At 42.1% G+C, this 26,017-nt stretch overlaps 1 protein-coding gene across 8 annotated transcripts in view; it reads right to left on the reverse strand.

The window, feature by feature from the left end:
* LOC118712118 (histone demethylase UTY) overlaps nt 1-26,017 on the reverse strand; it is a 222,699-nt gene that overhangs the window by 101,269 nt on the left and 95,413 nt on the right. For all 8 annotated transcript variants that reach the window (XR_004985968.2, XR_004985969.2, XM_036425612.2 and 5 more), the window contains one exon: nt 25,371-25,405. Coding sequence is in view for 5 of the 8 variants with exons in the window: in XM_036425612.2 (XP_036281505.1) it covers nt 25,371-25,405 (35 nt within the window). In the remaining 3 variants the exon portion in view is untranslated. The remainder of the gene's footprint in view (nt 1-25,370; nt 25,406-26,017) is intronic.

The following is a 26,017-nucleotide window of genomic DNA, read 5'->3' on the forward strand; positions in this document are numbered from 1 at the left end:
GGTATTTTAGTGCCATCCAGACGAATTGCCAAAATACAGGATACACGTGCACTTTCATAAGCAGTGGAGGGAATGTACACCAAGGAGGCACCGTGCTGTTCAATAAACACTGCAATTTCATCCATAGCAATCATGTTGGAAAGACTGTATTTAGAGTAGTCAGCATCATTAATAAAGCACTTGAGTATCTTTCAATCTAAACAATGTTGTAGACCTTCTTAACGACAGTTCACTTCGCTGAAGGAAATTATCCAGCCAGTGTTGTGATGCTTTGAAGTCTTCGGGGGCAACGTGGTGCCATTGCATGGGCAAATTCTTGAATCAGCCCTATTCACAACCAATGCCTTTACTCTCCTGTCAACAACCCATTCACAGATCAGGTCTTCCAGCTCGGAAAATAATGGTTGCCGACCTGATCCACACTTGCGCTTTTTAGCATTTCCCTTGTCTACTTGTTCAATGAAGTTACCATACTCTGCTCACCATTTTTGGACCAATTGGATACTCATCATCTTCTCTTTGCAGAAAGCAGTAAGATTTTGGCCCCAAGAGACTTCCACGATTTCTTTCTTGTACTCCACAAAGAGTAGCTTTTTCTTTTTGCGCTCATTTCTTCAGATAAAAAAAGAGGAATTGGGGTATCAAGGTGGGGGGAGGGGGATCACTTAAAATGACACTGGGGGATCAGAGGTAGGAATCAAAATGGCACAGGAGAATCAGAAGGGTGATTACCATTTTAGTAACCCCTTTGATCCTCCTGTGTCATTGTGATTGCTCCCTCTGATCCTCCTGTGTCATTTTAAGTGATCCCTCTCCCCCCACCCCTATGTCACTGAACACCTTTACCAGACATCCCCCCTACCCCTTTATCAGACATTTACCCCCTGGGGCCTGCCTGGGGACTTTCACTGGGCTTGCTGGGGCCTGGATCTGCCACTGACTGAGAACCTTCAGTCATCATGAGGGCGGCCGCGAGCATCAGGTAGTGTCACCAGAGACAGACCAGCACTCACCACCTTCGCGGAGTCCCGTCTGCTCTAATCCTCCTGTTCTTCTACATGCATCTGCGAAAGTCTCCTCCTCTCCCCCGCCCCAAGCTCACCGCTCACTCGACTGCGCTCCGCCTCCACAGCAGTGACGTCAGGACTCCGCATAACGTCACTGGTTGCTAGACGCCAGTTGGGGCGGCCCTAGCGACCAGTTTATGGTAAATTAATTTTCATTCTGAGACAGTCGTCACTGGTTGCTAGACACCACTCAGGGCGGCCCTAGCAACCAGTTTACGGTAAATTCATTTTCATTCTGAGACAGAGCCTGGGGGAGGCCTTATTTTCGGGGAGATGCTGTATATTTCACTCAGAAGGAAACCTGTAAGTAGGTCTTATTTTCGGAGGATGTTTTATTTTCAGGGAAACACAGTATGTACCACATGTTTTTTATTGGTACACTATTAGAAGACATTTTGTTTCCATGTTTTGGCCACTGAATAATGCTGCAAAGAACACAGGGTGCGTTTATCTATGCAAATATGTTTTCAACTTTTATGGTTACAGTCTCAGGAGAGGGACTGCAGGATTCTTATGGTAACACTATTCTTAATTTTATGAGGAATTGACAGATTGCTTTCGTTAGTGATTATACCAATCTATACTTCCACCAGCTGTGAATGAGAGTTCTCAATTTAACACTTGCTACTGCTTGTCCTATGGATAATAATCCCTCTAATAGGTGGTATCTCATTGTTATTTTGATTTGTGTTTCTCTAACTGATAGTGAGGTTGAACAGTTTTTCATTTATGTATTGGCTGTTTGTATGTCTTCTTGGGAGGGGAATATTTCAAGTCCTCTAGCCAACTTTTAATTGAGTGGTTTGTTTGTTTGGTGTTGAGTTTTATTAGTTCTTTATATATTTTGGAAATTAACCTTTGTCAGAGCTATTAACCTTTGTTGACAAATGTCGTCTCAGATCTAGTTGTTCACTTCTTTTATTGTCAGTTTCTTTTGTGGTTTAGAAGTTTTTAGTTTGATAGTCCCATTCCTTTATTTCTGGATTTACTTCCTTTGCTATTGGGGCAAAGTTCATAAAATGTTCTTTACAATTAAGGTCCATAAATTTGGGGCCAATATATTCTTACATAAAACTTACTGTTTCAGATCTTATATTAAGGTTTCTGATCCAATTAAAATTGATGTTTGTACTTGGAGACAAACTGTAATCCAGTTTCATTCTTTTTCCAGTTTTCCCAGCACCATTTACTGAATAGACTATGTTTATTCCATTTTTTGTTTCAGGCCCCGTTGAAAATTATCTGTCTGTATACATGTTGTTTTTATAGCTAGGTTCTCCATTCTCTTCGTTGATCTGTAAATCTATTTCTCTGTCAATACCAGGCTCTTTTGCTTATTATAGCTCTATAATATAATTTGAAGTCAGGTAGAGTGATAATACCAGCTTGTTCTTTTTTTCTCAGGATTGCTTTGGCTTTCTGGGACCTTTTGTAGCTCCATACAAATTTGTTGATTTCTCATTGTATTTCTTAAAAAATGACATTTAGATTTTGAGGGAGAATGCATTAAATTTGTATATGGCGATGACAGGACCATTTAAACTATGTTGATTCTTACACAGGATATTTTCCATTTTCTTTTCTCTCTTGCAAACTTTTTTAATATGGCTTTGTAATTTTTCAGGATGTAGGTCTTTCATGTTTTGTTTATTCTTAAATATTTTATTCTTTTCATTGCAACTGCAAAAGGAATAATTTTTCCACTTCATTTTCTAAAGTCTACAGGAAGTATACAGGAAGGCAATAAATTTTTGCCCACTGAATTTGTAACTTACAATTTGACTATATTTGGTTACTGTTTCTAATAATTTTTGGTGAAATCTTTAGAGTGATCCATGTACAAAATCATGTCATCTGCAAAAACTGAGTTTTACTTATTCTCTACCCATTTGGACTTTAATTTCATTCTCTTGCCTTATGACTCTGACTAGAACTGCCAGAGGTAGCTATATTAATAATAGAGGAATATGGAAATTATCTGAGATGGCATCACAGTAACAGTAATCACTGAATAGCAGGCTGCGTGTGGGGCGACAAGGCCAGCCTAGAGGCAGATTGGGGGGAGGGGGGAAGGGGGAGCAGCAATCAGCCAGCAGGTAAGTGGTTAAAGAGTGATGAAGCTGACAGGCAGAAGTGGTTAGGGGGCAATTAGGCAGGTAGGCAGGCTAGCAGTTAGAAGCCAGCAGTCCTGGATTATGAGAAGGATCAGGCCTAAACCTGCATTCAGACATCCTCCAAGGTTTTTCAAGAATTTCCTAGAAAAGGCTGATAAAATAAATGAGACTTATGAGGATATGAAAAGGAATCAACTAGAAATAAAAAATACATTGTCTGAAATAAAAAAGTATTATACAGAGTTCTAGAAACAGAATGGAAGATTGAAAGAATCAAGTCAAAGATTTGGAACATAAAGAGCCAGAGAATGCAGAAAGTTGAAGATGATGTAAGAAACGTCTGGGACAACTTCAAGGGAACCAACATCAGAATTATGGGGGTCCCAGGAGAAGAGAGCAAGATACCAAAAGAATATTAGAAGAAATAGTGACTGAAAACTTCCCCCACCTGGGGAAAGAAATAGACTGCCAAGTCCAGGAAGCACACAGAACCCCAAACAAAAGGAATCCTAAGAGGACCACACCAAGATACATCATAATTAAAATGCCAAGAACAAAAGACAAAGAGAGAATATTAAAAGCAGCAAGAGAAAAGCAGGTAGTTACCTATAAAGAAGCACCCATAAGATTGTCAGCTGATTTCTCAACAGAAACCAAGAAATATTCAAGGTGATGAATAGCAAGAATCTACAGCCAAACATAATCTACCCAGCAAAGCTATCACTCAGAATTGAAGGCCAGATAAAGAGCTTCACAAATAAAAAAAAAGGAGTTCACCGAGACTGGTTGGGCTCAGTGGATAGAGCATCGGCTTGAGGACTGAAGGGTCCCGGGTTCGATTCCGGTCAAGGGCATGTACCTTGGTTGCGGGCACATCCCCAGTAGGGGGTGTGTGAGAGGCAGCTGATCGATGACTCTCTCTCATCGATGTTTCTAACTATCTCTCCTTTCCTCTATGTACAAAATCAATAAAATATATTTAAAAAATAAAATAAAATAAAATAAAAAATAAAAAAAGGAGTTCATCACTGCCAAATCAGAATTATATGAACTGCTGAAGGAGATTCTTTAGAAAGAGGAAGAAAATAAAGATTAAAAATTATGAACAGCAGCCAAAACCGGTTTGGCTCAATGGATAGAGCGTCAGTCTGCGGACTGAAAGGTCCCGGGTTCGATTCCGGTTAAGGGCATGTACATTGGTTGCGGGCACATCCCCGGTAGGGGTTGTGTAAGAGGCAGCTGGTGATGTTTCTCATTGTTGTTTCTAGCTCTCTATCTTTCTCCCTTCCTCTCTGTAAAAAATCAATAAAATATATTTTAAAAATAAATAAATAAAAATAACCCAGGAAATAAAACTAACTTAAAAAAAAAAATTATGAACAACAAATACGTAACAAGTGAATTTAAAAACCAAGGGAATTAAAAAATCTGATGAACAATATTAACTGAATATAATTGAATCAGAGATATGGAAGGGGAGTGAACTGATAAGATTCTTTTGGAAAAGGGGAGGGGGGGGGGAGTGTGGGAAGAGCCTGAACAAAAACTATGCACCTATAGATGAGGACAATGGGGGATGGGGAAAGGGCAGAGGGTGGGGTGGGAAACTGGTGGATGGGAGCAATGGAGGGAGAAAAATTGAGGAACATTTGTAGTAATTTGAACAATAAAGATTTCTTTAAAAAAAAAAAAAAAAAAAGATGGCCAACACAAGATGGCCACAGGGGAGGGCAGTTCAGAGGGACCAGTCCTGTAGGTGAGGACAGTTGTGGGGGACCAGGCAGACAAGATAGGGCAGTTGGGAGGGTACTAGGCCTCCAGGGGAGGGCAGTTAGAGAGAATCAAGCCTGCAGGGAAGGGAAGCTGGGGGGAACTAGGCCTATTGCAGGGGACTAGACATGTAGGGGAGGGCAGTTGCAGGGGATAAGGCCTACAGGGTAAGGCAGTTGGAGGAGACTAGACCTACAGAGGAGGGCAGTTGGAGAGGACCAGGTCTGCAAGGAAAGGCAGGTTGGGGGAACCAAGCCTGCAGGGGAGGGCAAGTGGAGGTGACCAGACCATCGGGGGTAGAAGGGACAGTTTGAGGCAACTAGGTAGGCAGGTGAGTAAATTAGAGGTTATCAGGCTGGCAGGTAAAGCAGTTCGGGGCATCAGGCACGCAGGCAGGCAAACAATTGGGAGCCAGCAGTGCTGGATTGTGAGAGGGAATCTGACTGCACATTTAAGCCCAGTCGGACATCATTTGAGGGGTCCCAGATTGGAGAGGGTGCAGGCTTGAGGGACACAACCCCCAATGCAAGAATTTTGTGCACCAGGCCTCTAGTCCTATCTAATAAATACTAATATGCAAATTAATCATCACTCCACTATACCCACAAGCCATGTCAACCAGACACATCCACCACCAATCAGGAGCAAGTATGCAAATTAACCCCAACCAAGGTATCTGTGGCCACAGAGCAAGCAGGAAGGAGGCTTGGATGTCTTGGTGATAGAGGAAGCCAAGCTTTCCACACACCCTGGCAGGCCCAGGCCTCCACTCAAGGATACAGAGTTTCAATTATAGAAGATAAAAGCCACAGAGAAGCAGGATGCTTGGCTCTGTTCCAGGCTACAAAGTTTCAATTGTAGAAGGTAAATAAATTCCAGATACCAGGGCCTCCGCATGGGTCACCTGGAGGGGGGTGTGGAGGGGAGGGGGGGGAGTAGAGGGGGCCGCACGCATGTAGTTGGCCTACAATCCACCACAGGCCCCTCACCCAGGCCACCCCACGCCCCAAGAAAAACCCCACCCTGATTCAGGAGACTTCAGGGCAAACCTGGTTGCCCCCACCCATGCACCAGCCCTCTTATCCTATCTAATAAAAGAGTAATAGGCAGATTGATCATCACTCCAACACACAAGATGGCTGCCCCCATGTGGTCAAAGACCCTCCCTCATGTGGACACAAGATGGACACCACAAGATGACCAGGAGGGAGGGTAGTTGGGAGGGACCAGGCCCATCGGGGAGGGCAGTCCTTTATTATGTGAACGAAGATATAAACTATGGTACATCCAAACAATGTTATTCAGATTATCAACAGATATGGGACATTAGGCTGTAAAAAGAAATAGAGGAACCTTAAATATATATTACTAAATAAAAGAGTCTGAAAAAACTACCTAGTCTCTGATTACAACTGGAAAAGGTACATTATGTGAACAGTAGAAAGATTGGTTGGGAAAGAAAAGAGAAAGGATTTTAATGCAATAAAAAAAAAACTCTAATGGTACCACAATTATAAAAAACACTAGAGGCCTAGTTCACAAAATTCATGCATGGGAAAGACGGGGTGTTCCTCAGCCCGGCCTGCACCCTCTTGCAATTCAGGACCCTTCCAAGTATGTCCAACTGTCAGGATAGGACCTAATCTAACAGTTGGACATCCCTATCACAATCTAGGACTGATGGTTCCTAACTGCAAACTTGCCTACTTGCCTGATTGCCCCAACCTCCTCTGCCTGCCAGACTTATCACCCCTGAACACTCCCCTGCCAGCCTCATGGCTCCCAACTGCCTCCCTGCTCACTCCCAACTGTATCCCTGCTGGCCTGCTTGCCTCTAACTTGCCCCCCCTACACATCTACTCATCCCCAATGCTCCCCCTTGCCGGTCTGACCAACCCCTTTGTCCCCCTCCACCAGCCTGATCATCTACAACTGTCGTCCCATCCTGGCCTGATCACCCACCCTGCCCTGCATTCTTGTCCTCTAACCATCCCTATCTTGGCCCTGCCAACATGGCTTTGTTCAGAAGAACGTCCAGAGGGTCTCCTGGAAAGTCTAATTAGCACATTGTCTTTTTATTAGTATAGAGGTCTGGTACAGAGATGGAGGGCTGGCTGATTTGCCCTGAAAGGTATCCCGGACCTGGGTTGGGGGTTCCTTGCAGCATGGGGCAGCCTGTGTGATGAGCCTATGGTGGTTTGCAAGCCAGCCACAATCAAGGTACATGCCCTTGACTGGAATCAAACCCAGGACCTCTCAGTCTGCAGGGCAATCAGGAAGGCAGACAGGCGAGCAGTTGGAAGCCAGCAGTCCTGGATTGTGAGAGGGATCCCAGATTGAAGAGGGTGTAGGCTGGGCTGAGGGACACCACTACTCTCATCCCCTCCTCCCCCACATGCATAAATTTCATGCACTGAGCCTCTAGTAATCCTAATAAAGAAAGTGTATGCAACCAATATTGTAGCACTAAAATATATTTTAAAATTTTTGGAGGACTTTTAAAGTTAGTTTATTTTTTTTAAAATATAATTTATTGACTTCAGAGAATAAGAGAGAGGAAAAGAGAAATAGAAACATCAATGATGGGAATCCTTAATCAGCAACTTCCTGCACGCCCCTATTGAGGATCGAGCCCACAATCTCAGCATGTGCCCTTTGCCACAATTGAACCCAAAACCCATCGAAGCATAGGCCTACCCTCTCTCCACTAAGCCTAACCATCTATGGCAAAAAACTTCTAAAAGACTTTAAGAGAGAGATCAAAAGTAATATATTCATAGTAAAGGACATGTACACCCCATTGACTTTACTGGGTAGATATCCAGACAATAAATCAACAATGAAATAGTGACTATAGAATTGTACTAGTAGTTTTTAGCTATATTACTATTACTTATAATTACACTGTGTTTTGAGAATTTATTTAATACAATTTGAAGTCTATGTTTATTACATGTGCCAAAAGACTTTTTATTGTGTGTCCATGAAAACTGCTGCATTTCACTATTAGCTGTGGGTTCTATGCAGGGCAATTGAATATCATATATATTATGATTGCTATATATAATGTAATTTATACTATCATATCCTGCCCAAGATTAATTATTTTTGGCTGGTTGAATATGCAATTATTGAATAAGGATTACTGGAGACTTCAATGATAATAGCAGATTTATATATCTCATGAGATTTGTCAGTTTTAACCTCATGTATTTTTATGCTGCCAATTGTCCATATGTTTAGAATGGTTCCATTACAAGCTATCACAATCTTTGCATTTAAAGTGTGTTTACAATACTCATTCTAAAAAAATCTAAGTCCAAACAATACTATACTACTTCCAGGAGTTTTACAAACTATCTGTTCAGAATATTCCCAATTTCCTTTTCCATTTCTGCTAATATTATTTCATTTTACATATTTAATTAAAAAATCTAAACAATCTATAAAATCTAACCATAAGTTTAATGATATATTCTCCATCTTTCTCCTAGGGGAAGGGCTAATTCTATCTAATAAAAATGGACTATACAAATTTAACATCATGCTGTCACAAAGATGGAAGCACCTAAGGCCACAAGATGGTGGCACCAAGTCCCCTCAGCTCCACTGGAGTCCCACAGTCCTTTCACTCCAGCCAGGGGGGAAGGGGAATAAGTGGGGGGTTGGTGGCAGGTGTATGGTGCAGCCAGATCCACCCTCAGCTCCCCAGATGCCCAAGTCCAGCCTGAGACTCAGACAAACCTTGGATAGAGGCTGCCCAACTGCCAAGGGCCAGCCCAAGGTGCAGGCAAGCCTCGGATGGTAAATGCCTAGCTGCCAAGGCAGGCCCAAGGTCCATGCAAACCTCAGATGTTGGCTTGCTCTGGCAGCAGAGATGTGATGAAGGCATCATCTTTCCCTGATTGCCAGGATGCCTCCCACCCAAGGCCTCCTGAACAATGAGAGGAGACAGGCCAGGCTGAGGGACCCAGCTCCCATGCATGAATTTTCATGCACCAGGTCTCTAGTTTCTAAATAGAAATTTAAAGTCAACATAGGCGAGTCTGACAAAGCACTTCTTTTTACTTTATGATACAGGCGGAGCACATGTGGAGTCCAAATAGTGTCATATGTTCTATAAAATATATCTGAAATATTAGGTAAATATCAAAATGACTACCACCTTAAAAAAGCATAAACTAGAATCACATCATGCCTTATCAAGCAAAACTACCAATTTTAAACTATGCTAGTGAGGCAATATACAAATTGGTATACGATTTTCAATATACAAATTTGCTCAGTTAAAAAGTAAGCATGGAAGCTGAAATGGTCTCCATATATTTCTATACATTTAGTCTGGCATTCAGTAAATAATTCAAAGCAAACTGGGGGGAAATTTTTAAAGAAAAATCAAGTAGAAAAACTGAATAAAACAAAAAAAGAAATTCAGTTACTGAAATTCTTAAACACTAACTTTTAAAATAACTGATCAATATACTCTAAAATCCCTACCCAGTTTGGCTCAGTGGACAGAGTACTTACTCATGAACTAAAGGGCCAATGTTAATGCCTCCCAGTAAAGGCACATTCCTTAGCTGCAGGCTAGATTGCCAGCCCTGGTAGGGCACAACACTGAGGCAACCAATTGATGTTTCTCTCTTTATCTCCTCCTCCTTTCCACTCAAAAATCCAATGGAAAAATATCCTCAGGTGAGGATTCACAACAAATATTCAAAAAAGTAAATGGTGAATAATTTTAACACAGAATTACAAACTATATCAAAATCTATCCAAAATTTTAGGGAAAAAATTAACTAAACATAAGAACTAAAAAGTTGTTTAACTTTATAAGATATAGAAAAAGATTCAACTGAAATAAAACTCAGAGAAAATAAATATGAAAGTGGAGAAAAACTGAAAATAAAAACAGAAAAGAGACAGTGAAACTTGTAACACACAAGTACTTAGTCAAAAGAAAAACAACTGAGGAACAGCAATTTTAAAGATGTAACTTCCTGTACAATCTAAGAGGATAAGATAAAGATTCAAGAAATATGGCAAATTACAAACAAGAAATCCTAAAGAATTAAGATCATGATTAGAAAACATCAGAAAACCAAATATAAAGACGAATTCTTAAGTAGTCTGCAAAATAAGTAGTAAAATAAATCAAAACCTGGGTAAAGCTGTGCTTAACATTTTTCAGATTAATAATACAATCATGAGACTTCTTATCAAGAAAGAATAAAAATCTGAAGTCAATGGAATACAAATATCAAACTATGGAAATAAAATACAATTCTATACCTATTGAAAACATCCATCAAAAATAAAGAGATCTGTGGTAAATAAGGGAATAAATCAGACTATGATACACAAAATCATGTTTAATTCCATTAACATAATTCTTCAAGAATTGATTTAATAGACATGCAATATTTTTTAAATAAGAAAGTTTAAGAGCATATAGGGGACACCTGAACTCACCCAACTCTACATATTACCATGATTTGTCCAGTAACAACAAAATATACATTCTTTCTAATAAAAACAAGGAATTGGTCATTTACAAAGACTGATGCAATGTAAAATTATCTAGTAGATTCAAATAATGAGTTAACATCAACTTTAAGTTGGAAATAAGTAATAACACAACATAACCAGAAAATTACATAATTACTAGGGGCCCAGTGCACAAATTCGTGCACCTTGAACGGCACTGTGGGCCACTAGGCTGTGGTGGGGAGAGGGCATGTTTCTACCCATCCTCCATACCTCCACCCAGCCCCTCCCACGACAGCCTCTGGTCCCTAATCTAGCAGCGGCCCAGCTCCCACCGCCACAGCCCCCACATGCTGCCGCGCTGACCTTGCTCATGCCCACTAACAGTGTGAATCAATTGGGACCGAAGTAAACCAACTGGGGGTTGCAGCAGGTGCACTCACAAGGGAAATCAGAGTCTTGAGCTGAAACTTGCATTGTTGACAGTACCATGCAATCAGAACTGGCACCAGGCACCAGCAGAGGGTGTGAGCAACAGCTCTGGCAACAGCAGCAGGCGCAAATGCCGAGCAGGATAGTGACACACGGGAGCAAGAAATTTTCAGTAACCACTAGAGGCTTGCCCTGATGATAGTAACCAACTGTCCACCCCTTCGTCTGATGCCCCCACTAACCTGCTCCACCATTCCACCAGCGCTGACTACAGCCATGTTCCATGCACACTCCCTGGTGGTCAGCACACATCAGAGTGAACAGTAGTTCGTTTGTTCCCCTGTTGGTCTATTTGCACATTAGCATTTTATATGTATGCTGGGAGCCCAGTGCATTCATGCACTGGGGGTGGTCAGAGTCCCCATCTCACATACTGGGAGCACTCAGGGGATGTCCTACTGACGGATGTCCCAGGGGGAGTAGTCCTAAATTGCAGTCTGGCCTCCCTTTTGTGGGAGGTGAACAGGCTGATCCGGGAAAGACCTATCACCCTGCTGCTTCACCTTGCTGCTTCAGCCACTGCCAGTCACCACAGCCAACAAGTTGTTTTCATCAACAGACTCCAGTCCCTACACCTTAAAAAAATGACAACTTTCTTTAGGCATTTTCAACATGTCTTTCATAGAATATGACCTTTCTTTCTTTCTTTTTTTCACCCTTACTGAAGGATATGTTTCCACTGACTTTAGAGAACATAGAAGAGAAAAAGAAACAGAGCAGCATCAAAGTGAGAGGAACACTTTGATTGTTTGCCTCCTGCATGAGCCTTGAAATAGGCCCCAGCCAGGAAGGAGTCTGCAATCTAGGTATATGCTCTTGATTAGAACCCAGACCCTGCAGTCGGCAAGCTGAAGCTCTATCCACTGAATCAAACCAGCTAGGGTAGGATATGACATTTCTTAGTCCCCAAGCTGCGGACCTTCATTTTTTTTTCTACAGAAGTGTGATGGAAAAACCCTAGATCACCTTTTTGGATTCTTATTACCCAAGTTACTAAGAATATTACCAGTGGCATACAGGAAGCTTAGCCAATGTGCAGTCAGAAAAGCTGTTTCCTCTAATAATTCACACCAATCGCAGGCTGGGCTCTGGCCAGGCCTAAAGCCTCTAGCCAAAGTTTTAGGCCTAGTCAGGGGCCCTCCAGCTCCCTTTGATTGCAAGTTCCACCCTGCCTATGCCTGCCCAGGCCAAAAGCCTCTTAGGCTGGACCAGAGCCCCAGCACCCTGTGGGTGATCAATAAGGGTCTGCTCCTGCTCAAAAAGCCTGCGCCGGGAGCAGGAGAGCCCCAGCTCCCTGCAATCTATCCAAGAGCGGACCCCCAGCTCCCTGTGATCGATCGCTGGGGCTCAAGGCCAAAAGCCAGGCCAAAGCAGAAGCAGAGCCCCAGCTCCCTGAAATGGATCGAATGGGATCCGCTCCTGAACCAGGCCGAAAGCCTCTGCCTCTGCCTCGAGCAGGAGTGGAGCCCCAGCTTCCTGCGATCAATCTGAGGGGATCAACTCCTGCCCAGGCCTTACCTCACAATGACCTAGATGCCTGGATGTTCCTAGTACACGGGTGCTGGTTGCCTATGTATATAAATTAATTGCCATCTTGTTTGGGTTAATTTGCATAGTCACTCTGACTGGCTATCGGTGTAGTGAAGGTACGGTCAATTTAAATGCTTGTCTATTATTAGGTAAGATATAACCTAGAGGCCTGGTGCATAAATTCATGATTGAGTGGGGTCCCTTGAAATAGCTTGCGAGGATTGGAAACCAGCTAGTGACTTAGGAAAGCAGCCCCAGCTCATGCCTCAGCCATGGCCTTGTGCTGCTCCCTTATCTGTTCCTCAATCCCACCAATGGATCAATCAAGCCACCCTGCTCAGTATCCTCAATGCCTGGTCACTGGGCAGTAGCCTCACCTCCCTGCCATTGGTCACCATCTGCAGGGTAATTGGGCCCCTGCTATAACCTGCCTTAGCCTGGTAATGCCTGCTCACCTGCTGTACCATCCCATCATGGCACTGCTCTCATTGGAGCCCAAGGGGGCAAGGAGCACGTCCACTGACGCCCATGCCAATACCATGTCACTGATGCCTGCCATGTTTCGACCGCCCTCTGGTGGTGAGCACACATCATAGCAAGTAGTAAAACTCCTGGTCTCTGGGTTGAATGACAGGCCAAGGGAGAAATTTGCATATTGGGCTTTTATTATACAGGATTAATCAATGTGTCTCATGAATGATGGATTCAAAAAATTAAGTAATAATTAAAATTACAAACTAATCTATCTATAATAACAGAAACATGCAAATTGACCGCACCTCCGCTATATCAATAAGCCATGCCCATAGCCAATTAGGAGCAAGTATGTAAATTAACCCAACCAAGATGGCTGTGGTCACAGAGCTAGAGCAAGCAGGAGGCTTAGGTTACCCTGGCGACAAAGGAAATCAAGCTTCCTGCCTGCTTTGGCCAGCCCTGGCATCCGCTCAAGTCTACAGTTTCAATTATATCAGATAAATAAATCCCATATACCTGATTCCAGCCGGTCCTGGCCTCCACTCAAGGCTACAAAGTTTCAATTATCCTATCTAATAAAAGAGTAATATGCAAATTGACAGTCACTCCAACACAAGGTGGCGGTCCCCACGTGGCCAAAGATGGCTGTGCCCATGTGGACACAAGATGGTCGCCATAAAATAGTCAGAAGGGGAGGGCCATTGTGGGTGATCAGGCCAGCCGGGAGGGCAGTTAGCAATGACTGGGCTAGTAGAGGAGGACAGTTCAGAGAACCCAAGTCTGCAGGGGAAGGCACTTGGGGGGGACCCAGGCCTGCACCAAGGACAATTGGGGGGACCAGGCCTGCACTGGAGAGCAATGGAGGGGAACTAGGACAGAAGGAAGAGCAGGTCGGGGAGACCAGGTCTGAAGAGGGGGAAGGAGTAGGTGATGAGGCCAGCAGGGAAGGTGGTTAAGGCTGACCAGGCCAGCGGAGGACAGTTAGGGGAGACCTGGCCAACAGGTGAAGGCAGTTGTGAGAGGACCAGACCAGTAAGGGAGGAGAGTTAGGGGACCCCAGACTGCAGAGGAGGGCAGTAGGGAGCAACCAGACTGGTAGAGGAGGACAGTTAAGAATGACCAGGTCAGCATGGGAGGGCAGTTAGAGGCACTCAGGCAGTAGAGTGGTTAGGAGATGATCAGGCTGGCAGGCAGAAGCAGTTAGGGGTAATCAGAAGGCAGGCAAGTGAGCAGTTGGGAGCTATCAATCCTGGACTATGAGAGGGATGTCAACTTCCAGTTTAGGCCCGATTTCTGTAAATCAGCAGTAGGACATCCCTCAAGGGATCCCAGATTAGAGAGGATGAAGGCCAGGCTGGAGAACAACCCCCTCCCATGCATGAATTTCATGCACCCGGCCACTGGTATATAAGTATGTATATGTATGTATGTATGTATGTATGTATGAATATATAAAAGCTTTAAGCAATTGGCCAGTACTATGATGCACACTAAACACCAAGGGATAGATAGTCAACATAGGATGGTAATCATGGACAGGAAAATATGGAACACACTGATGAATCTCCGAAAGAACTGGGGAGGGTGGAAAGATATTAACTAAAGATCTTATATACATACTTGTAGCCTGTTGCATGAAGAAATTCATGCAATAGGCCTTCCTTCCCTTGGCTTCCAGCACTGGTTTTCTCTGGCAGCCAGGACCCAAGACTTCGATCCGGCCAGAGTCTGCCTTCTTCATCTTTGCTACAGACCCTGGACTCTGCAGTCTTGTCTTTGCTGTGACCGAAGTGTTGCTCCTATAGATCCCTTTACATCCCCCTCCCTTTCTCATAGCAGGTGTACTGCCCCACCTGTGCCTCGAGCAGCTGGGTGGTGGTCATCTTTGGTCTTCTAATTTGCATACTCACTCTGACTAGCTGTGGGCATAGTGGAGATACGATCAATTTGTATATTTGTCTATTATTACGTAAAACTAGAGGCTCTGCCTTTGAAGGTCAGTCTGCAATCAGGTCTCTGACAACCGTAAGGGATCCCAGAATGCAAGAGGATGCAAGCCAGGCCAAGGAACCCCACCAGTACATGAATCCATGCACCTCGCCTCTAGTTTTATATAAAGAAGAAACACACACCAACCTTATGGAATGCATCAAATCATTTTTACTGTACAATTACTGGCATTGATCCCTTACATGTCAAAAATTAGCAAAAAGCAACACTGAATAAGTTATACCAAAGAAAGTAATGAGAACAAATATCAGAAACTAATAAAATAGAAAGCTACCATAGTGTATGCATGTAGTTTTTAAGTTGTCTATATAATAAAAGAGTAATAAGCAAATTGACCTTAACAGCAGAATGTCCAGTTGCTAAGAGGTGCACTGATGACAGGGGCAGATGCTCAATGTGCTTCCACAAGGGAGCACCACTCAGCCAGAAGCCAGCTCAGCGGTGGTGATGGGAGCCTCTCCCACCTCCACAGCAGTGCTAAGGATGTTCAACTAATGGCTTAGGTTGTTAATTGGGCATCTCCTGAGGGCTCCTGGGATACCAGAGAAATATCTGCCACCTTAGGCCCAATCCTCTGGGGAGTGGGCCTAAATTGACAGGTGGATTTCCCTGTGGGGTCCCAGTCTGAGAGGGCGCAGGCCGGGCTGAGGACTCCACCCTTCCACACAGAGGACACAAATTTTCATACACTGGGTCTCTAGTCTAAAATAATAAAACTGTAATATGCTAATTAGACCAAATGAAAGCTCTAACAAGAGTAACCAACAAAAAGTGAGGGTTCAAATAAGTAAAATCAGTAGATTTTGTTTCTAACTATCACAGATCTCTAGAAACAAATGTATGCCAATAATGTTCAGATTAGTTGAAAAAAATCTCTTCCCTAAAATTGAATCCAACCAAAGTAAGGTTACACAAACTTCCAATATGAGAAATCTTAGATCAAAAGGTTTGACCAGTAAAATTTTATAAACACTAAAAAAATAATCTTTAACACAAAAGTCTTCCAGAGAATACAAAAATCATACCATTTCAAAATACCTTTAGTGAAACAAGTATAATCACAAGTGGAGATTCCAAAATCTCCAAAGGACATTACAAAAAGTAGAAACAAATATTAGTCATGAACACAAATACTCATCAAGTCTTTCAATGGTGTCTGTGAAGGATGGGCCAGAACTCCTATGAATACCAAAATCCATCACTGCTCAAATCTCTTGTATAAAGGATACCAAAATCCATCAATGCTTTTATAAAACTAGAGGCCCGGTACATGGGTACCTCAGCCAGACCTGCACACTCTCACAATCCAGGACCCATCGGGGAATGTCTGAGTGCCAGTTTCAGCAATGTGACATTGCCCAAAGGATATAGCAGTGCACGAAGTGTCAGGTGCCAGTTATCACAGTGCCTGCTGCCACCACCACTGCTCAGTAGCATCCTGCCATGAAGGCAGAAGAGGCTCACACCACCACAGCAATGCTCGCCAGCTGGGAGGCTGGTGTCTATCACCCATCGGTCAGCTGAGCAGAATTTCCACTATGGTAGTGCACTAACAACCAGGGAGCAGCTCCTGCATTGAACATCTGCACCCTGGTGGTCAATGAACATCATAGCAACCAGTAGTTCGGTTGTTTGGTCACTTAAGCTTTTACATATATACTAGAGGCCTGGTGCATAAAATTCCTGCACAGGGAAGTGTGTCCCTCTGCTCAACCTGCACCCTCTCCAATCTGGGACCCTTGATTATTAAAATCTCTTGCACATAAATAAGACTGACATGTAATACCTGGAGCTCTAAATTAAACCTCTAAATGATATGATTTCATTTATTTGGGCCCACATATGACTAACACCCAAAGATATAGCAAGACTTGGACTTATTCGGGCTTTCAATAAATCCTTTTATAATATTCACTAGAGACTGGTGCACAAAATTCAGGGGCTGTCCCTCAGCTCAGCCCGCATGCTCTCCAATCTGGGACACCTTGAAGGATGTCCTACTGCTGGTCTATAGGGATTGGCCTAAATGGGCAGTTGGACATCTCTCACAATCTAGGATTGCTGGCTTCCAACTGCTTTTTTGTCTTTTCCTGAATGTCCCTACCGCTTCTACCTGCCAGCCTGATAACCCCCTAACCATTCCCCTGCCAGCCTGATTGATGCCTAACTGCTCCCCTGCCAGCCTGTTTGCCCTCTCCCCTGCAGGCCTGGGTCAACCCCAACTGCCATTCCTTGCAGGAACTGTGGCCCCCAAATTCCTTCATCTGCCAGCCCTGGGACACCCACAACTACCCTTCCCTGCAGATCCCACTGCCCCAAATTCCCTTCTCTGCCAGCCTGGTCACGCCTAACTGCCCTCCCCTGAAGGCTTGGTTGCCCCCAACTGCCCTCTCTTGCAGCCCTGACCTCTCCCATCTTGCAGTGAACATCTTGTGTCCACACAGAGGCAGTCATCTTTGACTACATGGGGCAGCCATCTTGTGTTGGAGTGATGGTAAATTTGCATATTATTCTTTTATTAGATAGGATTAGATAGGATAGAGGCCTGTTGCATGGGTGGAGGCCACCTGGTTTTCCCTGAAAGATGTCACTGATCAAGATGGGGGTTCCTTTGGGACTTAAGGTGGCCTAAGTGAGGAGCCTGTGGTGGTTTGCATACAGGCCAGCAACCCAAGCGGAGGCCCTGGTATCTGGGATTTATCTATCTTTTATAATTGAAATTGTGTAACTTTGAGCAGAGCCAAGCCTCTTGCTTGCTCAGGGGCCAAAGCCATTTTTGTGGGGATTTATTTATCTTCTATAATTGAAACCTTGTAGGCTTTAGCGGAGAAGGCCAAGGCAGGCCAGGGGTGTGGAAATGTGGCTTCCTCCATTACTGGGGCAATTCAAGCCTACTGCTCTCTCCAGCTCCTGGCTGCCACCATTTCTGTTGGGATTTATTTATCTTTTATAATTGAAACTTTGTAGCCTTGAGTGGAGGCTTGTGCCAACCAGGATGTACAGAAATCTAGGCTTCCTCTATTGCCGGGAAACCCAAGCCTATTGCTCTCTCCATAGCAGCAACCATCTTGGGTGGGTTAATTTGCACTTTCTCCTGATTGGCTGATGGGAGCAGCTTGTGTGTGGCAGAGGTGCAATTTGCATATTATTCTTTTATTAGGTAGGCTCAGGGCATGAATTTGTGCATGAGTGGGGTCCCTTGTCCTGGCCAGTGATTATGGTCAATTGGGGATGTTTTGCCCAGTCTTGATTGGGGCTAATACGGGCTAGCAAGCTGAGAAGGAAATGTGGAAGGTTGGCTGGCCAAAAAAGGACCATGAGAGGGCTCCAGGGAGTGACAGACCTATACACCTATTCCAGATCAGCCAGACCCAGCAGCAAACTAACCTACTAGTCTTAGCATCTGGTGGATAGGTCAGACACCTAGTATATTAGGTTTTTATATAGGTAGATGGATGGTATCCTATATAATAAAAGCCAAATATGCAAATCGATCATAGGCTGACCACTAGGAGGTAGACGCTCAACGCATGAGCTGCCCCAGCAATAGTCCTGCAGATCAGCCCTGATCAATGGCTAGGCCTAGGAACTCACCCTGTACACAACTGTCATGCATGGGGCTTTTACTCTGTTTCCCCAAAAATAAGACATATTAATTTTTTATATTAATTTTTTCTCCTAAAGTTGCACTAGGTCTTATTTGCAGGAGATGTCTTATCTTTCCATGCACTAAGTCTTATTTTCAGAGGATGTCTTATTTTCAGGGAAACACGATAGTGTGCTTATAACCTTCAAGTATCCTCCCATGTACTTTAAATTATATTGAGATTCTTTATCCTATGTTATAAAAGCCTAATATGCTAAATGCCCAGTCAACTGATCGGCCATTCAACCAATCAAAACATAATATACTGATGATATGCTAAGGTCACTCAACCTCTCACTATGATGTGCACTGATCACAAGGGGGCAGATGCTCCAACCAGTAGGTGAGCTTGCTGATTGGGACTGAATGAGATGGCTGGACCTACCCTGGAGCACTTCGTAGTCCCTCCTCAGCTAGCCAACTTCCCACATCCTTCCCTGACCCCAGTGCACCAGTGGGGTCCCTCGGCCTGGTGTGTACCCTCTCACAATATGAGATTCCTCAGAAAATGTCAGAGAACTGGTTTCAATCTGATCTCATAGGCCAGGCTGGGGACCCCACTGGTGCAAGAATTTAGACCTCTAATAATATATAATCACAATATATACGCTAAAGAGCAGTTACACTGTATTGCTTAGGGTATAGCGACAAGAACAGTTTGCACATGTTCCATACAGGCAAAACTACATAATCAAGAACAATATAACTCTCTCTGAATACTTGCAATCTGCATTTGGTTAAATTCCCAATAGGAAGCAAATAATCTTACCTAATAATAGACAAACATGTAAATTAACCAACCTGTGCTATATCCAACAGATAATCAGAGAAAATATGCAAATTAGAAGGACAAAGATGGTGACCAGCCATGGAGTAGCCAGGTGAGGCAAGACACCTGCTATGAGAGGAACGACAGGGGGCTAAGAGATCTACAGGAGCAGCACTCTGGCCACTGCAGACTCCGAGGTCTGCAGCGAAAATGAAGATGGCAGACTCCACCCTGAGTCTGCATCAAAGACAAAGGCAGCAGATTCACACCAGAACGAGGGCCTGGGTCCCAGGTGACAGAGGAAAATCGGTGCTGAAAGCCAAGGGAAGGGAGGTCTATTGCACAAATGTCTTCATGCAATGGGTCTCTAGTGTAAACATTAATACATCTAAATCAAGTTTTGTTTACTTCAGGGTCACAAGGCTGATTACAATTTGAAAGATCAATATTAACTTCAAAATCCAAGCAAGATGCAGGAAACACACTTTTCTTTAAATCTCCCAATTAAAGCCCACAGAAGTCACTCAACTTGACACATAAAACAAAAATAAGATTCCCAAAAACAAAGGAAAAGCAATTACTGCTCTTAGAATTCAAGAAAAAATATAGCAGTAAGTTCCATAGGTATGTTTTGCTTTTTGTGATTTCTTTGTGGGGGGTTTTTTTGGGGGGGGGGTTTTTTTTGGTTTTTTGTTGTTCACTTTGCTTTGTTTTGCCTCATATATTCCTTACTGTATTCTGGAAAAGATACTACTTGAAAACAATAGGTGCAAATAAAAAAGCATCAAGAAAAGATTGCTCTCTCTACTTAAAAGACAAAGAAAGAAAGAAAGAAAGAGAGAGAGAGAAAGAGAGAGAGAGAGAGAGAGAGGGAGGGAGGGAGGAAGGGAGGGAGGGGGGAGAGAGAGGGAGGGGGAGAGGGGGAGGGAGGGGGGAGAGAGAGGGAGGGGGAGAGGGGGAGGGAGGGAGGGGGGAGGGAGGGGGAGGGAGGGAGGGAGGGAGGAAGGAAGGAAGAACACTTAAGGCAGTAAGATAGATGGATGGATGGATGGATGGAAGGAAGGAAGGAAGGAAGGAAGGAAGGAAGGAAGGAAGGAAGGAAGGAAGGAAGGATATAAAGAAGGAAAGAAGGAAGAAAGGAAGGACACTTAAGGCAGTAAGATTCCGCTCCAGCAAATACAACAGGACTCTATGGTCACCTTTACCACTAGTCTAAAGTATTTAATCAAATAAACAGGCTGGACCAATGTTTTAATACTGTATTACAATTATGCAAAAAGTTCTTCACCTTGAAGAACTGGGTGAACACTACACATTGTCTCTGTTGCATATTTATAACTTCCTCTGTTTTAGAATAATGGATTATGGTTAAAATCCTATATTTATGCAAAAGTGTCAGAAAATATCTCAATGGTCAGCAATGGTTGTTAAAAATTTTAAAATAATCCTAATCAATTTCAGAAAAAAATAATAGAATTACTAAGTGACAAACATACACTAAAGATATAAGAAAATCAAGTGTTTATAAATAAGAATTTTCACGTATTAAAAATTAGAAAAGAAAAAAAAATCCTACTTTTAAATCCATAGCAAACTATTTGTTTCAGATTATTTTAACAGACCATTAAAATTTATAAACAAAAATTTTCTAACAGGAGAATTTTCTTCGATTAATAAGAAAAAGGTTTCCACTGAGATTAAGAATTCTTATAAATATCATATAAAAGTATACTTACTGCCTAGGTTTTCCTTTCTGAAAAGAATATATCTAGTTCAGAGTTCATGCCCTATTCTATGATAACAGCATCAATTAAAAAAATAACAGACTTATACCAATTTTTAAAAATTCAAATGCAGGAATTCTATAACTTAATCTACAAATCAAGTGTAAAATTAATAATTGTCCTTCTTTAGAGCATACTATGAAATACTTGTAAGTTCTAAAGTGCACAATGATAATAATAGATTGAATGTATTTTAAATCATTTTTCCTACATCAAAATAAACAAACTGGAAACAAACAACAACCTATTTTAACTCTTTTGCTTATACCTTTCCAACTTTCCCAATTATTAAAGAGGCTTTTCTTCTATACATTGTATATTTTGTCAAAATTACTTGCCCATATATTTAATGCAAATTAGTTTCTAGACTCTCAATCCTGTTCCATTGAACTGTGTATTTTTTCTGAGAATACTATGCAATTTTGATTATTTTCACTCTGCAGTTTAGTTTCAAGTCAGGAAGTATGATTGCTCCAGCCTCATTCATTTTTCTTAGGATTGCTTTGACTTTTGATTCCATAGAAATCTGGATTTTTTCTTTAAAAAAAAAATGCTTTTGTGACCCTGGCAGGTGTGGCTCAATAGTTTGGGTGTTATTCCATGCATCAAAGGGTTGTCATTTCAATTCCTGGTCAGGGCACATTTAGGGTTATGGGCTCCATCCCTGGTAGGGACCATGCAGGAGGCAGGTGATTCATGTTTCTCCCTCTCAATGATGTTTGCCTTTCTCTTTCCTTTAACCGCTCTAAAAAATAATTTTAAAATTTTTTAAATAAAAATGCCATTATGAGTTTGATGATTTCATTAAATCTGTATATTTCTTTGGGTAATAGGGCTATTTAAATATCTAAATACAAGAACTGAGAATCTCGTTCAACCCTTGGGTGGCTTGCTGGGCCTGAGGTGGACCCAATGGCGAAACAAATCTGGGGAGTGGGCTGGGGGGTCCCCAGGGCAGTTGACAAACACTGACTTAACTGACCTCAAACTATCTTATTATAACCTTAATAATATAAATAATAAAACATGCAAATATCTTTCCTCTTTGGGGTATAATTTTGCATAAAATGTATCCCATTCCATTTGTATATACATGACTTTTTTTCCATTCCATTACTTTATACTTGGATTTAAAAAAAGAATGAAATTCACTATACAGTGTTTTTTTACTATCCATTGCTTTTCTCCTGAAACTCCGTATTACATGCATGTAATCTACTCTAATAAAAGGGTAATATGCAAATCTGTCAGGCCCCCTCACAGTACAACTGAACAGCAGGCTGCATGGGGCGACAAGGCCGGAAGGGGGATTAGTGAGGGACAAAACAACTGACCAGCAGGTTGCATGGGGGTACCAGGTCAGTAGGGGGGTTAGTGAGGGGTGAACAAATGACCAAACAGCTGATTAGTTGAGGCGACCAGGCTGGCAAGGGGGTTTAATGAGGGGTAACTAAATGACCAAATCGCAGGGGTAAATAGGCAGGTGGAGAGAGTTAGTGAGGGGTGACCAAACAACTGAACAACAGGCTGTGTGGGGTGACCAGGCCAGCAGAGAGTTCGAGAGGCAACTAGGTCAGGAAGGGAGGTAGTTGGGAGCAACCAGGCGGGCAGAAGGAGGCAGTTAGGGGCAACCAAGCCAGTGGACATCCCCTAAGAGGCCCCAGGTTAGAGAGGGGGCACGCTGCGCTAAGAAGACTACCCACACACACACCCCTGGCATGAATTTCATGCACTGGGCCTCAAGTATCTTAAAACTGAAATATATGCCGAAACCAGTTTGGCTCAGTGAGTAAAGTGTTGGCCTGCATAGTGAAGGTCCCAGGTTCGATTCCAGTCAAGGGCACATCCCCAGTGGGTGGGGGGGGGCGGGGGGGGGGGTGTGTGCAGGAGGCAGCTGATCGATAATTCTCTCTCATCATGTTTCTAACTCTCTATCCCTCTCTCTTCCTCTCTGTAAAAAATCAATAAAATATATTTTTTTAAAAACTGAAATATATATTACCTAATAAAAGAGTAATATGCAAATTAATCTCCACTCCACTACACCCACAAGTCACACCCACCAGCCACAACTACCAGCCAATCAGAGCAAGTATGCAAATAAACCCCACAAAGATGGCTATAGTCACAGAGAGCAGGAGGGAGGCTTGGGTTTTCCCAGCAATGGAGGAAGCCAGGCATTCTGCCTGGCCTTGCTGGCCTAAGCCTCCACTCAAGACTACAAAGTTTCAATTATAGAAAGTAAACAAATTCCAACAGAAATGGCAGCAGTCACAGAGCAAGCAGAAGGCTTGGCTCCGCTACAGGCTACCAAGTTTCAATTGTAGAAGATAAATAAATCCCAGGTACCATGGCCTCTGCTTGGGTTGCCAGGGGGATGGCTAGTCTGCAAACCACCAGAGGCCCCTCACTCAAACCACCCCATGAGGACCCCCACCCTTATCCAGGACACCTTCAGGGCAAACCAGCTGGGCTCCACCAATGTACCAGGCCTCTATCCTATCTAATAAAAGAGTAATATGCAGATTGACCATCACTCAACACACAATAGCAGCCCCCATGTGGTCAAAGATGGCTGCACCCATGTGGACACAAGATGGTCACCACAAGAAGGGCAGTTGGGAGGCACCAAGCCAGCAAGGGAGGGATGTTGGAAGTGGTCATCCCAGCAGGATAGGGCAGTTAGGGGTGACCAGGTCGGCAGAGGAGGAAAGTTGAGGCAAACAGGCTAGCAGGGGAGCAGTTAAACATCAATCAGGCTGGCAGGAAAGTGGTTAGGGGGTGATCAGGCTGGCAGGCAGAAGCAGTTAGGGGCAATCAGCCAGCCAGGCAGGTGAGCATTTGGGAGCCAGCAGTCCTGGATTGTGAGAGGGATCCCAGATTGGAGAGGGTGTAGGCTGGGTTGAGGGATAACCCCCCTTCAGACCTCATGGATGAATTTCTTACACCGAGCCTATAATAATAAACATTCAACTACACACTTTATGGATGAACTCTACATAATTATGTTCAGTCTCCTACACACTTTCTAATTTTCAACTATGAAGTTTAAATTTGTATGTCATTATAGTATTCAATTCAACAACCAAACACAATCTGACATATACCAGTAGTAACTATTCTAAAATTAAACTGAGCCGGGACCGGTTTGGCTCAGTGTCAGCCTGCGGACTGAAAGGTCCTGGGTTCGATTCCCGTCAAGAGCATGTACCTTGGTTGCGGGCACATCCCCAGTAGGGGGTGTGCAAGGGGCAGCTGGTCGGTGTTTGTCTCTCATCAACGTTTCTAACTCTCTGTCCCTCTCAATTCCTCTCGGTGTAGAATCAATAAAATATATTTTTTAAAAATTAAATTAAATTAAACTGAAATAGTTTCAAAAATCTATCTTGAAATGATAATACCAAAGAATGACTAAACTGTTTAATAAAATAAAATAAAAAATTTTTTAAAGGTGGTTTTGCCCTGATCGGTTTAGCTCAGTAGATAAAGCATCGGATGCGGACTGAAGAGTACTGAGTTCGATTCCAGTCAAGGACATGTACCTTGGTTTCTGGCACATTCCCAGTAGGGGGTGTGCAATAGGTAGCTGATAGATGTTTCTCTCTCATCGATGTTTCTATCAATGTTTCTAGGTCTCTATCCCTCTCCCTTTCTCTCTGTAAAAAAATCAATAAAATATATTTAAAATAACAAAAAGTGGTTTAAAGATATATCATTGTTAAAAGGAAAACAGCAGAATTATTCAAAGACAATGTCTTTTGACATACATCCACAAATATTTTTAAAAATTAAATGATATAGAATCATGTAGTGATAGGCATCTAGGAATAAAATCATTTCTATCCTCAAAAAGAAAAATTAAGGACAGTGAATGATATCACAGAATGGAGATAACCCAATATTAGAAGCAAATAATATTAGATATTTTCTATTACACAGCAAGCAGAGTGGGAAATATATTAAATCATAGTTAATTGAAATAGTTATAAAAAAAAAAAACTATACTAATTGAACATGAACCCAAATTCCCTTATTGCTCTTATAAATTATGACTAAGCAAAATTTTAAACATTCAATGAATATAAACTATTAACTGCAAGTACCAGTTTATACCGAAACTCAATTAACCTATATTTATCTTACATAATTTCAATTAAAGCATAGATGAGGATTCTATTGTAAGTTCTTGTTCTTATTTTAAGTAAAGTAAATTAAAACACTTACCTGTGTTTCATACAAGTGAGCTATATGAAACTGAACTACAAAGGATCATGGAAAGAAATTAATTATAATACATCCGAGTTTTAGGTAATAAACAAAAATAGATAATAAAAATATGAAAAATGAGAAAAATGCTAATTCATGATTACAAATTTGATTTAGAAGATGTAACTTTTATTTATCTACTAAATCAAATAAATATTATAAGCATGTTTTTAAAAAGCATTCTTTACTATTAAATAATAATTTATGTTAAATAAAAATCTCATCCACTTATTTTTAATTGCAAATAATATTTGCTCCCATAGAAATCAGTAATAAATAAATCTACACAGTTCAAACTGACAATATTAGGTATAATATTCTAATGTAAGTATCTTGACATATGGCATTCAGTATTGTCACCTTGAAATTATACTTTTGACAAAGTTCTACACAAGAAAAATGTGTGTGAAAATAAATATTTTACTAGTATTTTAGCTTATAAAAAATTTTTGGTAGATAATTTTACTAAATTATTTTGTTTTCTTTAAGTTCTTAAGAGTTAGGCTACTTTAAAAAAAAAGTCAAACTTAAATAAAACAAGACTATAAAATAAGTATGTCTGAAAACTTAAAGGCAGAGTATTTTGCTTCTGTATAAAGAAACTC

Source organism: Pipistrellus kuhlii, unplaced genomic scaffold (genome assembly GCF_014108245.1).
Source record: "Pipistrellus kuhlii isolate mPipKuh1 unplaced genomic scaffold, mPipKuh1.p scaffold_m20_p_83, whole genome shotgun sequence".
NCBI lineage: Eukaryota > Metazoa > Chordata > Mammalia > Chiroptera > Vespertilionidae > Pipistrellus > Pipistrellus kuhlii.